The sequence below is a fragment of the Bufo bufo genome, chromosome 4, assembly GCF_905171765.1.
Source record: "Bufo bufo chromosome 4, aBufBuf1.1, whole genome shotgun sequence".
Lineage (NCBI taxonomy): Eukaryota > Metazoa > Chordata > Amphibia > Anura > Bufonidae > Bufo > Bufo bufo.
In genome coordinates this window covers 496,679,430-496,693,136 of record NC_053392.1, presented here as the reverse complement: position 1 = coordinate 496,693,136, position 13,707 = coordinate 496,679,430, and the positions used below count along the sequence as shown (strand labels likewise).

Here is a 13,707-nt window from a genome sequence, read left to right as displayed (position 1 = left end):
TGGCCAATGCATAACATTCCACTTCTTTCCCTTAAAAAACTCTTTGGTTGCTTTTGCAGTATGCTTTGGGTCATTGTCCATCTGCACTGTGAAGCGCCATCCAATGAGTTCTGAAGCATTTGGCTGAATATAAGCAGATAATATTGCTCAAAACACTTCAAAATTCATCCTGCTGCTTTTGTCAGCAGTCACATCATCAATAAATACAAGAGAACCAGTTCCATTGGCAGCCATACATGCCCACGCCATGACACTACCACCACCATGCTTCACTGATGAGGTGGTATGCTTAGGATCATGAGCAGTTCCTTTCCTTCTCCATACTCTTCTCTTCCCATCACTCTGGTACAAGTTGATCTTGGTCTCATCTGTCCATAGGATGTTGTTCCAGAACTGTGAAGGCTTTTTTAGATGTCGTTTGGCAAACTCTAATCTGGCCTTCCTGCTTTTGAGGCTCACCAATGGTTTACATCTTGTGGTGAACCCTCTGTATTCACTCTGGTGAAGTCTTCTCTTGATTGTTGACTTTGACACACATACACCTACCTCCTGCAGAGTGTTCTTGATCTGGTCAACTGTTGTGAAGGGTGTTTTCTTCACCAGGGAAAGAATTCTTCGGTCATCCACCACAGTTGTTTTCCGTGGTCTTCCGGGTCTTTTGGTGTTGCTGAGCTCACCGGTGCGTTCCTTCTTTTTAAGAATGTTTCAAACAGTTGTTTTGGCCACAAATAATGTTTTTGCTATCTCTCTGATTGGATTGTTTTGCTTTTTCAGCTTAATGATGGCTTGCTTCACTGATTGTGACAGCTCTTTGGATCTCATCTTGAGAGTTGACAGCAACAGATTCCAAATGCAAATAGCACACTTGAAATGAACTCTGGACCTTTTATCTGCTCATTGTAATTGGGATAATGAGGGAATAACACACACCTGGCCATGGAACAGCTGAGAAGCCAATTGTTCCATTACTTTTGGTTCCTTAACAAGTGGGAGGCACCTGATTTGGATGTAAATACCCTCAAATTAAAGCTGACAGTCTGCAGTTAAAGCACGTCTTGTTCGTTTCATTTCAAATCCATTGTGGTGGTGTATAAAGCCAAAAATGTTACAATTGTGTTGATGTCCCAATATTTATGGACCTGACTGTATATGCCATCTGTGTTCTGTCAGTGGATTTCACAGACCCACAGTCTTCAATGGGCATGTTTGGTATGCATCACAGACCAAAGCAGCTCAGGTCTCTGTTGTTTTTCCACTGATTTAAGGTAAATGGAAAACCACTGATGTGTAAACAAACACATTAAAATCAATGAATCTGTGTGTTGTCCTAATTGTATATTCCATCCTAAAGTAAATTGCTGCAGAAGAATTTGTTGATGATCTGTGACAAAGTCCGTGACAAACCCATGCCGAAGGCACATTCGTATTTCATGCAGATCTTTTTCCACAAAGTGTTGCTGGGATTTTGTAAAATCTCATCCACCTTTCAGCTCCTGTAAATGCTCCAAATTTTGCACCCGCAATTCTGCAGCAAAAAAAAAATCAGCATATCTAAATATTTATAAGTAGACAGTAGTTGTAGCTTCAAATATAGTTGTCTTTTCACACAGTGCAGAAATATACTACCAGTTAAAGGGGTTGTCTCACAATTAATTTGTCCCAAAATCTGTGGTATTGCTTTAAAGAAAACTGATTTGTACTGTTTTAAGGGTACTTTCACACTTGCGTTTTTCTTTTCCGGCATAGGGCTCTTTCACACTTGCGTTCTTGTCTTCCGGCATAGAGTTCCGTCGTCGGGGCTCTATGCCGGAAGAATCCTGATCAGGATTATCCTAATGCATTCTGAATGGAGAGAAATCCGTTCAGGATGCATCAGGATGTCTTCAGTTCCGGAACGGAACGTTTTTTGGCCGGAGAAAATACCGCAGCATGCTGCGCTTTTTGCTCCGGCCAAAAATCCGGAACACTTGCCGCAAGGCCGGATCCGGAATTAATGCCCATTGAAAGGCATTGATCCGGATCCGGCCTTAAGCTAAACGTCGTTTCGGCGCATTGCCGGAGCCGACATTTAGCTTTTTCAGAGTGGTTACCATGGCTGCCGGGACGCTAAAGTCCTGGCAGCCATGGTAAAGTGTAGCGGGGAGCGGGGGAGCAGTGTACTTACCGTCCGTGCGGCTCCCCGGGCGCTCCAGAGTGACGTCAGGGCGCCCCAAGCGCATGGATCATGTGATCACATGGATCACGTCATCCATGCGCATGGGGCGCTCTGACGTCATTCTGGAGCGCCCCGGGAGCCGCACGGACTGTAAGTATACCGCTCCCCCGCTCCCCGCTCCTACTATGGCAACCAGGACTTTAATAGCGTCCTGGGTGCCATAGTAACACTGAACGCATTTGGAAGACGGTTCTGTCTTCAAATGCTTTCAGTACACTTGCGTTTTTCCGGATCCGGCGTGTAATTCCGGCAAGTGGAGTACACGCCGGATCCGGACAACGCAAGTGTGAAAGAGGCCATAGAGTTCCGTCACAGGGGCTCTATACCGGAAAATAACTGATCAGTTTTATCCCCATGCATTCTGAATGGAGAGTAATCTGTTCAGTTTGCATCAGGATGTCTTCAGTTCAGTCGTTTTGACTGATCAGGCAAAAGAGAAAACCGCAGCATGCTACGGTTTTCTCTCCGGCGAAAAAAACTGAAGACTTGCCTGAATGCCAGATCCGGCATTTTTTCCCACAGGAATGTATTAGCGCCGGATCCGGCATTCAGAATACCGGAATGCCGGATCTGTCCTTCCGGCCTGCGCATGCACAGACCGGTAAAAATGTGAAAAAATGTACAAGACGGATCCGTCTGTCCGCATGACAAGCGGAGAGACGGATCCGTCCTTGCAATGCATTTGTGAGACGGATCCGCATCCGGATCCGTCTCACAAATGCTTTCAGTCAGCGGCAGATCGGCGGATCCGGCGGCCAGTTCCGACGACGGAACTGCCCGCCGGATCACACTGCCGCAAGTGTGAAAGTAGCCTAAGTATTAATGAGCAGTAAAAATACATTTTAATTTTATTTAGAATATCTGTGTTTAGGATATCTATGTCCAGTTCTTCCACTGAACATACAGTACAGACCAAAAGTTTGGACACACCTTCTCATTCAAAGAGTTTTCTTTATTTTCATGACTATGAAAATTGTAGATTCACACTGAAGGCATCAAAACTATGGCATCCACACATGTGGAATTATATACATAACAAACAAGTGTGAAACAACTGAAAATATGTCATATTCTAGGTTCTTCAAAGTGTCCACCTTTTGCTTTGATTACTGCTTTGCACACTCTTGGCATTCTCTTGATGAGCTTCAAGAGGTAGTCCCCTGAAATGGTTTTCACTTCACAGGTGTGCCCTGTCAGGTTTAATAAGTGGGATTTCTTGCCTTATAAATGGGGTTGGGACCATCAGTTGCGTTGAGGAGAAGTCAGGTGGATACACAGCTGATAGTCCTACTGAATAGACTGTTAGAATTTGTATTATGGCAAGAAAAAAGCACCTAAGTAAAGAAAAACGAGTGGCCATCATTACTTTAAGAAATGACGGTCAGTCAGTCAGCCGAAAAATTGGGAAAACGTTGAAAGTAAGGGCCATTTGACCATGAAGGAGAGTGATGGGGTGCTGCGCCAGATTACCTGGCCTCCACAGTCACCGGACCTGAACCCAATCGAGATGGTTTGGGGTGAGCTGGACCGCAGAGTGAAGGCAAAAGGGCCAACAAGTGCTAAGCATCTCTGGGAACTCCTTCAAGACTGTTGGAAGACCATTTCAGGTGACTACCTCTTGAAGCTCATCAAGAGAATGCCAAGAGTGTGCAAAGCAGTAATCAAAGCAAAAGGTGGCTACTTTGAAGAACCTAGAATATGACATATTTTCAGTTGTTTCACACTTGTTTGTTATGTATATAATTCCACATGTGTTAATTCATAGTTTTGATGCCTTCATAGTCATGAAAATAAAGAAAACTCTTTGAATGAGAAGGTGTGTCCAAACTTTTGGTCTGTACTGTATATATACGTAGGAAGAAGGGAATATGTTGCTACCGTACTCTTCTGACAGCTTCTTATTTCCCTTAAGAGCATGGATCCAACATATCCAACCCCTTCTCTTTGAGAATTGTCATCAGGATAGAGTCGCAACACCACTACACTCATTTGATGGCCAGCCCTGCTGAAACAGATTCATCTAATGTGTATGGCCAGCATTACCCTTTTTATCTAATCTGCAAGGGCTGCCAAATATAAAGTGTGATAATAGTCTTATTGTCCCAACCTGCCTAGCGTCTGCATACTACAACCAAATATAGTGGCGTGCAAAAGTTTGGGCACGCCTGGTCAAAATTACTGAGAACAGTTAAGCAAGTTGAAAATGAAGGATCCCCAAAAGGCATAAAGTTAAAGAAGACACTTTCCCTTTGTTTCTTAAGCAAACAATTTTTTGTTTTCATCTTTTACATTTACATAATAACAAAAAATTAAAAAAGCCCTAAAGAAAAACTTTTGGCACTCTGCATGGTTAGTAACTAATAGCACCCCCTTCGGTAAGTATCACAGCCAAGAGTCTTTCAATTCTTTTTTGAGGGATTTTCATCCATTATTCCTTGCAAAAGTCTTCGAATTCTGTGAGATTATGAGGCCGTCTTGCATGCACTGCTCTTTTGAGGTCTATCCACAGATTCTCAGTGATGTGCAGATCAGGAGACTGTGAGGGCCATTGTAAAACCTTCAGCTTGCGCCTTTTGAGGTAGTCTATTTGTAGAAGCCATCCTCTTTAGCTTTTTTTTTTACAGTTGGTGTTATCTTTGCTTCCAGAATTTGCTGGAATTTCATTGAACCCATTCTTCCCTCTACCTGTGAAATGTTTCCCGTGCCATTGGCTGCAACACAACCACAAAGCATGATTGATCCTCCCCTATGCCGAATGGTTGGAAAGGTGTTGTTTTCATGAAATTTTATGATCTTTTTTTTGCAAACGTACCTTTGCTTATTGTGGCAAAGAGTTCTATTTTGACCTCATCAGTCCACAGGACTTGTTTCCAAAATGCATTAGGCTTGTTTAGATGTTCTTTTGCCAACATCTGATGCTGAATTTTGTAGTGATAACACAGGAGAGGTTTTCTTCTGATGACCATTCGAAGTTTAGAGGGTATTTATAAAGCTTTGAAATTTGCATCACCTGAGCTTTCCTAATGACGATTGTGCACAAGCCCTATAAGGCTTTTTGGGGTCTGAGACCTCGGTCAAAGTTATCTGAGTGCTGAAATCTCCTTGGGTTCCCATACTTTTTTTCACTCTAAAATTGTACAAAACCAAAATAATAAAGATATTGCTTAAAAAGTTAAAAAGTGCGTTTCATCTTTAACTTTATGCCTTTTGGATATCATTTCATCTTCAACTTGCTTAACTGTTCACAGTAACAATTAGAGATGAACAAATCGAATCCCACGAAGTGGAATTCGATCCGAATTTCAGGAAAAATTTGATTCGCCTAGAAGCTGAATTTCTTCGTGTGTGTCAGCGAATCGATTTAACCTGAAATAGAATAAAAAACATAAAATACCTCCAGCCGCCAACCTCCATCTTGCTTGAAGATCTTGGCCGAAATCCCGTGCTGCACGAGATTACACCATCAAGCCGGCCGGCGTGATGATGTCATATGTCACCACGCCAGCCGGCATGATGACGTAATCTCGCGCCGCACAGGATTTCGGCCGAGATCTTCAAGCAAGATGGAGGCGGCCGGCCCAAACAAATGGAGGTGGTAAGTTTGATTAAAAAAAAAAAATTATTGTTAATTTTACACTCAGATAACGCGGCATCTGAGGGGTACAATGACGGGGGCGGCGCTATTCATGAGGTAAATTTTTTTGTGAAATTCTGTGAATCAGCCGAATTTTCAAGAAATTTGCTCATCTCTAGTAACAATCATTTTGACCTGGGGTGCCCAAAAGTTTGCTCCCACCATGCCCTTTTGTAGGCTGATAGCTGTACGCTGTCCGGGAATGATGGGAGTTGTAGTTTTGCAACAGCTTGAGGGCCGCAGGTTGAGCATGCCTGATCTAGATGAAATATGCCTTGATGAATCAACACTCCCTAACGGAATCTATTGTCTTCTGTTAGGATCTATTCTACTTTTCACTCAAATCCATTAAGCACAGAAGCCTGATGTTACTGTGGGCACAGCTTTACTTTAATCTTTTTCACCTTATTGAAAACTTTGGAGAACAATTTTGTCACACTTTAATGAGCTGAGCCGTAACAGCAACTTTTCCAACATGTCCACTGAATCCAAAGCTGCAACAGATATAAAATTATTGGAGAACAACTAGAGATCGATTGACTTCCTAAAAGTTTCTCTAGATTCTTGTATACAAGTTCTAAGATGTCTTGTGAGTCACTTTGTCTAAGTGCTAAGATATAAGATCCGTTTTAACACTTGACCATACATAATTGAGCAGTTGACTGGTGCTGAGTAAGCTACTTGCTTATGTACATGTATTGGCTTAGTCTTATACATTCTGAATATAGTACAAATTTTTACAGAATTCTTCTTTTAAATTGCTATAGGATTGATCTTGTTTTAGGAAATGACTTGGAGAAATATTGACCAAGTTTTTCTTTATGGGGTTGTCACATTACAACAATTTATCCCCTATTTATAGGATAAAAGATAAGTGTCTGATCAGCAGGGGTCTGACCCCTGGTGTCCCCGCCAGTCATGAGAATGGGTGCCATAATTTCATGTTTGAATGGAGTGGCAGACATGTACGTGTGTCTGCCTCTCCATTCAGCTCTATGGGACTGCCAAAGATAGTCAACTATACCCGCCCGGCAGCCCCAGAGTTGAGTGAATCGGCAGTGTGCATGCGTGTCCATCGCTCTACTCAAATGTTGGAACATAGGCTCCTCATTCTCGTGATTGGTGTGGGCCCCAGCAGTCAGTCTGTCCTGCGGATAGGAGATATTATCATTGTTTCCTTTCTGGCTTTTCATCTGATATTGTTTTTTTCAATAGATCATGAGGCCAAACAACCTGTTGAGGACACTGAGCCTAGCACACTACTCTTTGAAACAGTAAGTAACAGTACTCTCACTGTACTTGCATGTTCTAAGATTGCTTATTTGCTGAGATGTATTTTATTCACTCTATGAGCCTTCTGTGTTTCATTCCATGTTGTTTAGTTTCCAAGTTATTGGTTTTAGTATATTTTTTTATCTTGCAAATGGACTAGTATAGATTAGCAAGCAAGAGGAACTTAAAGTGGCCCTGGAATTTTTTTTTAAAAGCAGCCCCATATTATATGTTGGCCTAAACTGGCTGCAGGTGAAGCCAACACAGATAGGTGTGCAGTGAGATCCTGATGAGCCAGTGCAGAGGATGGGAGTGGTAGTGGCCCTGATGAGTTGTACTCCATAAGGCAGTTGGTCCTCCCCCAACCTGTGGACACACCCCTTTTTACAGATAATGTAGTACATGTCATCTGCAGTCCTATGTAACACCACAGATAACACAGTGATAACTCTCTGAGCTCTTTGAGTACAGATAATGTAGTAGATGGGTGGGAGGCCCAGGAATTTAGAAGACGCAGAGTGTGAACTGAAGTCTGGGGATGGGCTGCAGCGGTGTGGGCCAAATTCTTAAACCCTTCTTTCAGCCGAGTCTCGTATCTGCAGAGTTTATCACATAAACATTTACATTTCTCACTGCACTGTCATCCTTTCCCATCGTGGTGCCTCAACACTGTCATTCTGCTGCTACCCCCAATACTGTGCTAGTGCCATACAGATTGCCCCCCATAATAATATGCTCCCAAACTGTCCTTAATGGTAATAGTGTTCTCTATAGTACCTCCAATAGCAACCCCATTAGTAGTAATGTCCTCCATATTCTGCTCAATAATAATGCCCCCAAAGCACCCCCAATATTAATAATACCCCCATGGTGCCCCTAATAGAAATAAGGCCTCCTATAATGCCCTCAGCAGTAACAAGGCCTCTCTATAAGGCCCCCCTTTAAGACCCTAGAGTAGTAATAAAGACTCCTATAGTGTCTGAAGTAGTTATAATGCCTCCTATAGTGGTCCAAATATTTATAAAGCCCCCTGTAGTAGCCCCAGTATTTATAAAGAACCCGCTGCAGTGCCCCATGTAATTATAATGACCCTCTATAGTGTACCCTGTGTTATAATGTCCCCTGTAGTTCCGCTACATAAAAGTATTGCCTGCATTAGCGTACATGCATTTAAAAAACAAACAAAAAAAAACTGTTGCATTCTCTGTCGCCGCTTGTAAACTGAGTTCAGGTGTCCTGGCTCCGGTGGTCACGAACACATCACTGTACCCTCCTGAGCTGCGTCATCAGGTCATCTCGCGAGACCCGGTGCAGAAGGTCATGGTGATGTCATCTCCTGCGCCATTCTACTGCCTCATAGGCTTCAGGCCTAGTGGCCTGAGGCCTATGAGGCAGAACGGAGGTTTTCCCTCATTGAACTGGCCGCCAAAGAAGTGACCCTGCTGCCAGGCACCCCCTGCAATTTGGCACCTGGGGAAACTGCCCCCCCTCTCCACACTACGCCACTGTCTATATAAGCAAAATATAGAGCTCCATAAAAACGCAGCCCTCAGCTTGTTTAGCTGACTTCCCCATACACAAGCTTCAGTAATGCAAAAAATCCTCACACGTAGGGGAAACGTATTTCCATTGTGGATTTTAAAGGGGTTTTCCGGGATTTACCACACTGATATTCTGCAACATAATCTGCAACATAATAGGTATACTAAGCAGAGCCGCTATCAAATGGACAGTGCTGTGCTTGGTAGGCCCTCCGCAATGCGGCTTCCTCAAAGAGCTGACGGGGTGCTGCTAGTTGGGACCCCGCCAATCTCATATCGATGACCTTTCCTGAGCATAGGCCATCAATATGAAAGTCCTGGAAAACCCCTTTAAGGCATTCTGTGGATTTTGAAATCCATGGCATAGTTATTATATGGCAGAATTTCAGTGCAGTAAACCTGATTTAGCATATGAATACTTTTTAGGGCATAGAATCACAAGAAAAGTACTAGTATATGTAATAACAGATCCAAACATACAGTATAAAGAATAAAAAGGTGAAAAAAACCTTCACCTTCCCGATAACAACTGTATATTTTTATGGATGCATCAAAAATAAATATATGCTTTGTATACAGTTGCATCCATTTTGTTGCTGTATATTTTTTTCTAAAACACAACAAAGCTAGGTACTATGGGCATAGACTATGGGCACAGACTAAGGCCTCTATCACACTACCGTATGGCTATTTCAACGTTTTGCGGTCCGTTTTTCACGGATCCGTTGTTCCGTTTTTTGTTTCCGTTGTGTTTCCGTTTCGGTTCAGTTTTTCCGTTCCGTTTTTCCGTATGGCATATACAGTATACAGTAATTACATAGAACAAATTGGGCTGGGCATAACATATTCAATAGATGGTTCCGCAAAAAACGGAACGGATACGGAAGACCTACGGATGCATTTCCGGATGCATTCCGTTTTTTTTGCGACCCATTGACTTTACTGGAGCCACGGAATGTGATTTGCGGCCAAATATAGGACATGTTCTATCTTTGCACAGAACGGAGATACGGAAACACGGAAACGGAATACATACTGAGTACATTCCGTTTTTTTTGCGGACCCATTGAAATGAATGGTTCCATATAAAAAAACGTCCCGCAAAACGGAAACAAAAAACCGTAGTGTGAAAGAGGCCTAAGAAACAGAATTTGCAGATGCCATAATATGTTTGTGCTTTCTCTTTCAACAGACAGACAGATATCCAGTGCAAGATACAGCACTTCCAAAAGGTAAGACATCCATCCAAACTACGGTATATATTTAGACTGAGGTAGCTGTCTCGCTCGAACCAAGGTTTCCAGGGTTGTCCAAAGGCCCCTCTGGTACCTGCTAGGAGAGGGGCCCTGTTACAAGTTTTGCATTGGGACACAGGAACTTCAAGTTACATCATTGTATTTGTAGTCCTGGTTTCAGGTTTGATAGTTTAATTTAAAGAGGTTGTCCAGCCTTTACTAGTGATGGCCTGTCCTATTAAAGGGGTTATCCAGTAATAAATACTGATGACCTATCCTCAGGATAGGTAATCAATGTCAGATCCCCCAGGCACAGGCAGCAAAAAATAAAATAAAAAATGGCCCGTTCATGATGCGGAATTTGCGAAAAGGGAGGCAGGAGAGCCATTCTCATGGCTTGTGGTTTAAGCTAAGAAGAGACATGTCCCTTATTGGTGCGGTGTCCGGACAGACGTCAGTGGAAGCTGTGGCAGGGGTCGCTTGCAGTTTTTCTCCATTCTGTGGTGCTAAACTGTGAGCGGGTTTGAGCATTCAAAGTGAAAAACTGCAGCAGAAACCACGTCAACCTCTGCCACGGAATACACAATAGATTTTGACAGTATCAAAATCCATCGTGTGAACATACCTAACGATGCTTTCACACAAAGAGGCTCATTTATCAAACTGGTGTAAGGTAGAACTGGCTTAGTTGCCCATAGCAACCAATCAGATTCCACCTTTCATTTTCCAAAGGAGCTGTGAAAAATGAAAGGTGGGATCTGATTGGTTGCTATGGGCAACTAAGGGTACTTTCACACTAGCGTTATTCTTTTCGGCAATACCGGAAAAGAACTGAACAGTTTTATCCTAATGCATTCTGAATGGAGAGCAATCCGTTCAGGATGCATCAGGATGTCTTCAGTTCAGTCTTTTTGACTTTTCAGGACGGAGATAATACTGCAGCATGCTACGCTTTTATCTCTGTCCAAAATTCCAGAACACTTGACGGAATGCCGGATCTAGCATTTTTTGCCATTGACATGCATTAATAACGGATCCGGCAAAAAATGTGAAAAAAATAAATGCTGGATCCGTTTTTCCGGATGACACCGGAGAGACGAATCCGGCATTTCAATGCATTTGTCATACAGATCAGGATCCTGATCCATCTGACAAATGCCATCAGTTTGCATGCGTTTTGATGAAAGTACCCTAAGGCCCCTTTCACACTGGCGAGTATTCCGCGCGGGTGCAATGCGTGATGTGAACGCATTGCACCCGCACTGAATCCGGACCTATTCATTTCTATGGGGCTGTGCACATGAGCGGTGATTTTCACGCATCACTTGTGTGTTGCGTGAAAATCGCAGCATGCTCCTCTTTGTGCGTTTTTCACGTAACGCAGGCCCCATAGAAATGAATAGGGTTGCGTGGAAATCGCAAGCATCCGCAAGCAAGTGTGGATGCAGTGCGATTTTCACGCACGGTTGCTAGGTGACGATCGGGATGGGGACCCGATCATTATTATTTCCCCTTATAACATGGTTATAAGGGAAAATAATAGCATTCTGAATACAGAATGCATAGTACAATAGGGCTGGAGGGGTTAAAAATAAATAAATAATAATTTAACTCACCTTAATCCACTTGTTCGCGCAGCCGGCATCTCTTCTGTCTTCATCTGTGAGCAATAGGACCTTTGATGACGTCACTACGCTCATCACATGATCCATCACCATGGTGATGGATCATGTGATGGACCATGTGATGAACGCAGTGACGTCATCAAAGGTCCTATTACTCACAGATGAAGACAGAAGAGATGCCGGCTGCGCGAACAAGTGGATTAAGGTGAGTTAAATTATTATTATTTTTTTAACCCCTCCAGCCCTATTGTACTATGCATTCTGTATTTAGAATGCTATTATTTTCCCTTATAACCATGTTATAAGGGAAAATAATACAATCTACAGAACACCGATCCTAAGCCCGAACTTCTGTGAAGAAGTTCGGGTCTGGGTACCACAGTCGGTTTTTTATCACGCGCGTGCAAAACACATTGCACCGGACCTAATCCGGACACGCTCGTCTGCAAGGGGCCTAAGCCAGTTCTACTTTACACCAGTTTGATAAATGACCCCCATAGTTTTTAGTGGTGTGTTTCTGCAGGTTTGTATTTTTAGTGGCATTTATCTGGTGTGTCAGCTCCAGATGTTAGCTCTTCAGCTATGGTCTATGGAAAACATGAGACGCATAAAACATAAGCATTGGCATTTTCTTAATTAGGTGGTGTCCTTTGTCCTTCTGGCTTCTTTTCAAAGACATTTCTTTAAAAAAAAAATCTCTTTCACTATAGGGAAAAAAGCCATAAAAATATATTTCAGATATCCCTGTAGAAAAAAACACCACTTTAAAAAAAGGCCACAAAAACTGCACTAAAAAACGCTTAAAAAAAGCATGAGCATATTCTGATTTGTTTAGTAGTCGAAAATGCCAGAGCCAAATTCATTTGTGTAAGGACCAGTAGGGGAAATTTATCAAAACTGGTGTAACTGGAGGCAGGAACTGATTCTACTGCGCAGGAGCCGAACACTTGTTGAGGAGTCTGCGCAGTAGAAAACAGGACCGGAGTGCACAGTACTGGCAGGAGGGGGCGTGGCAATGGTGCCATTTTCAGTGATGTCATATAAAGGTGTCAGAGCTTAAAAAACAATGCACAGGAACCGTTTACACCAGCAGCTGCCAAGTCAAAAACCAGCAGAAGAAAAAGGATATGGATGGATGTTAATGAAGGTGACAGAAACATTGCGGAAACTTAAAATATTGCGCAGTGGACAACTCCTTTAAAGGGTTTTATAGCGACTACTTGATAAATTAAAACAGTAGTGATGCACCGGCGCTTGCACTTGGTTAAGCTGACGCAGCGGTACCGCAACGGTATCGCCACCGTTGGATATCAAATAAATGATGTATGCAATATATGTATAGGTACTGCGCGACTTGTACTCCCTATTACTTTCTCAATCAGGATGGCACCATGAAGATACGCAGTGGATATAACAGGAACTTACAGTTCAGTTGTGATGTCTTAATCCTAGATGTTCCTCTGTGGGCACTGTTCTTCTGCGTCTTTCCGGTTCTCTTCTTTTTTCTTTTTTCTTTTTTCTTTTGTTTTTGGTGCCGTCCGGGATGAGGGAAGGTTGAGGGAGCTGGGCCCTAATAGTAACAAATGTTTTAAATAGAATTGTTTCTTGAGCTTGCCCCGGCCGGTGGCACAGCTCGTGGTTTTAAAAAAGCCGCTTATTCGCGCTCGCTCGGAGCGCTGCGTGACGTCACGGCAGTGGCTACGGTGGACCAGGAGGACCAAAGTTTTCTCCAACGCGTTTCGATTAGTTCGCTAATCTTCGTCAGGGAGATCCCTGACGAAGATTAGCGAACTAATCGAAACGCGTTGGAGAAAACTTTGGTCCTCCTGGTCCACCGTAGCCACTGCCGTGACGTCACGCAGCGCTCCGAGCGAGCGCGAATAAGCGGCTTTTTTAAAACCACGAGCTGTGCCACCGGCCGGGGCAAGCTCAAGAAACAATTCTATTTAAAACATTTGTTACTATTAGGGCCCAGCTCCCTCAACCTTCCCTCATCCCGGACGGCACCAAAAACAAAAGAAAAAAGAAAAAAGAAAAAAGAAGAGAACCGGAAAGACGCAGAAGAACAGTGCCCACAGAGGAACATCTAGGATTAAGACATCACAACTGAACTGTAAGTTCCTGTTATATCCACTGCGTATCTTCATGGTGCCATCCTGATTGAGAAAGTAATAGGGAGTACAAG

The 13,707-nt window shown here is 43.1% G+C and overlaps 1 protein-coding gene across 1 annotated transcript in view; it reads left to right on the top strand.

The window, feature by feature from the left end:
- EDARADD (EDAR associated death domain) overlaps positions 1-13,707 on the top strand; it is an 87,284-nt gene that overhangs the window by 61,185 nt on the left and 12,392 nt on the right. Inside the window, exons 2-3 of the mRNA XM_040429594.1 lie at positions 7,065-7,123; positions 9,855-9,894. Of these exons, the coding sequence (XP_040285528.1) occupies positions 7,065-7,123; positions 9,855-9,894 (99 nt within the window). The remainder of the gene's footprint in view (positions 1-7,064; positions 7,124-9,854; positions 9,895-13,707) is intronic.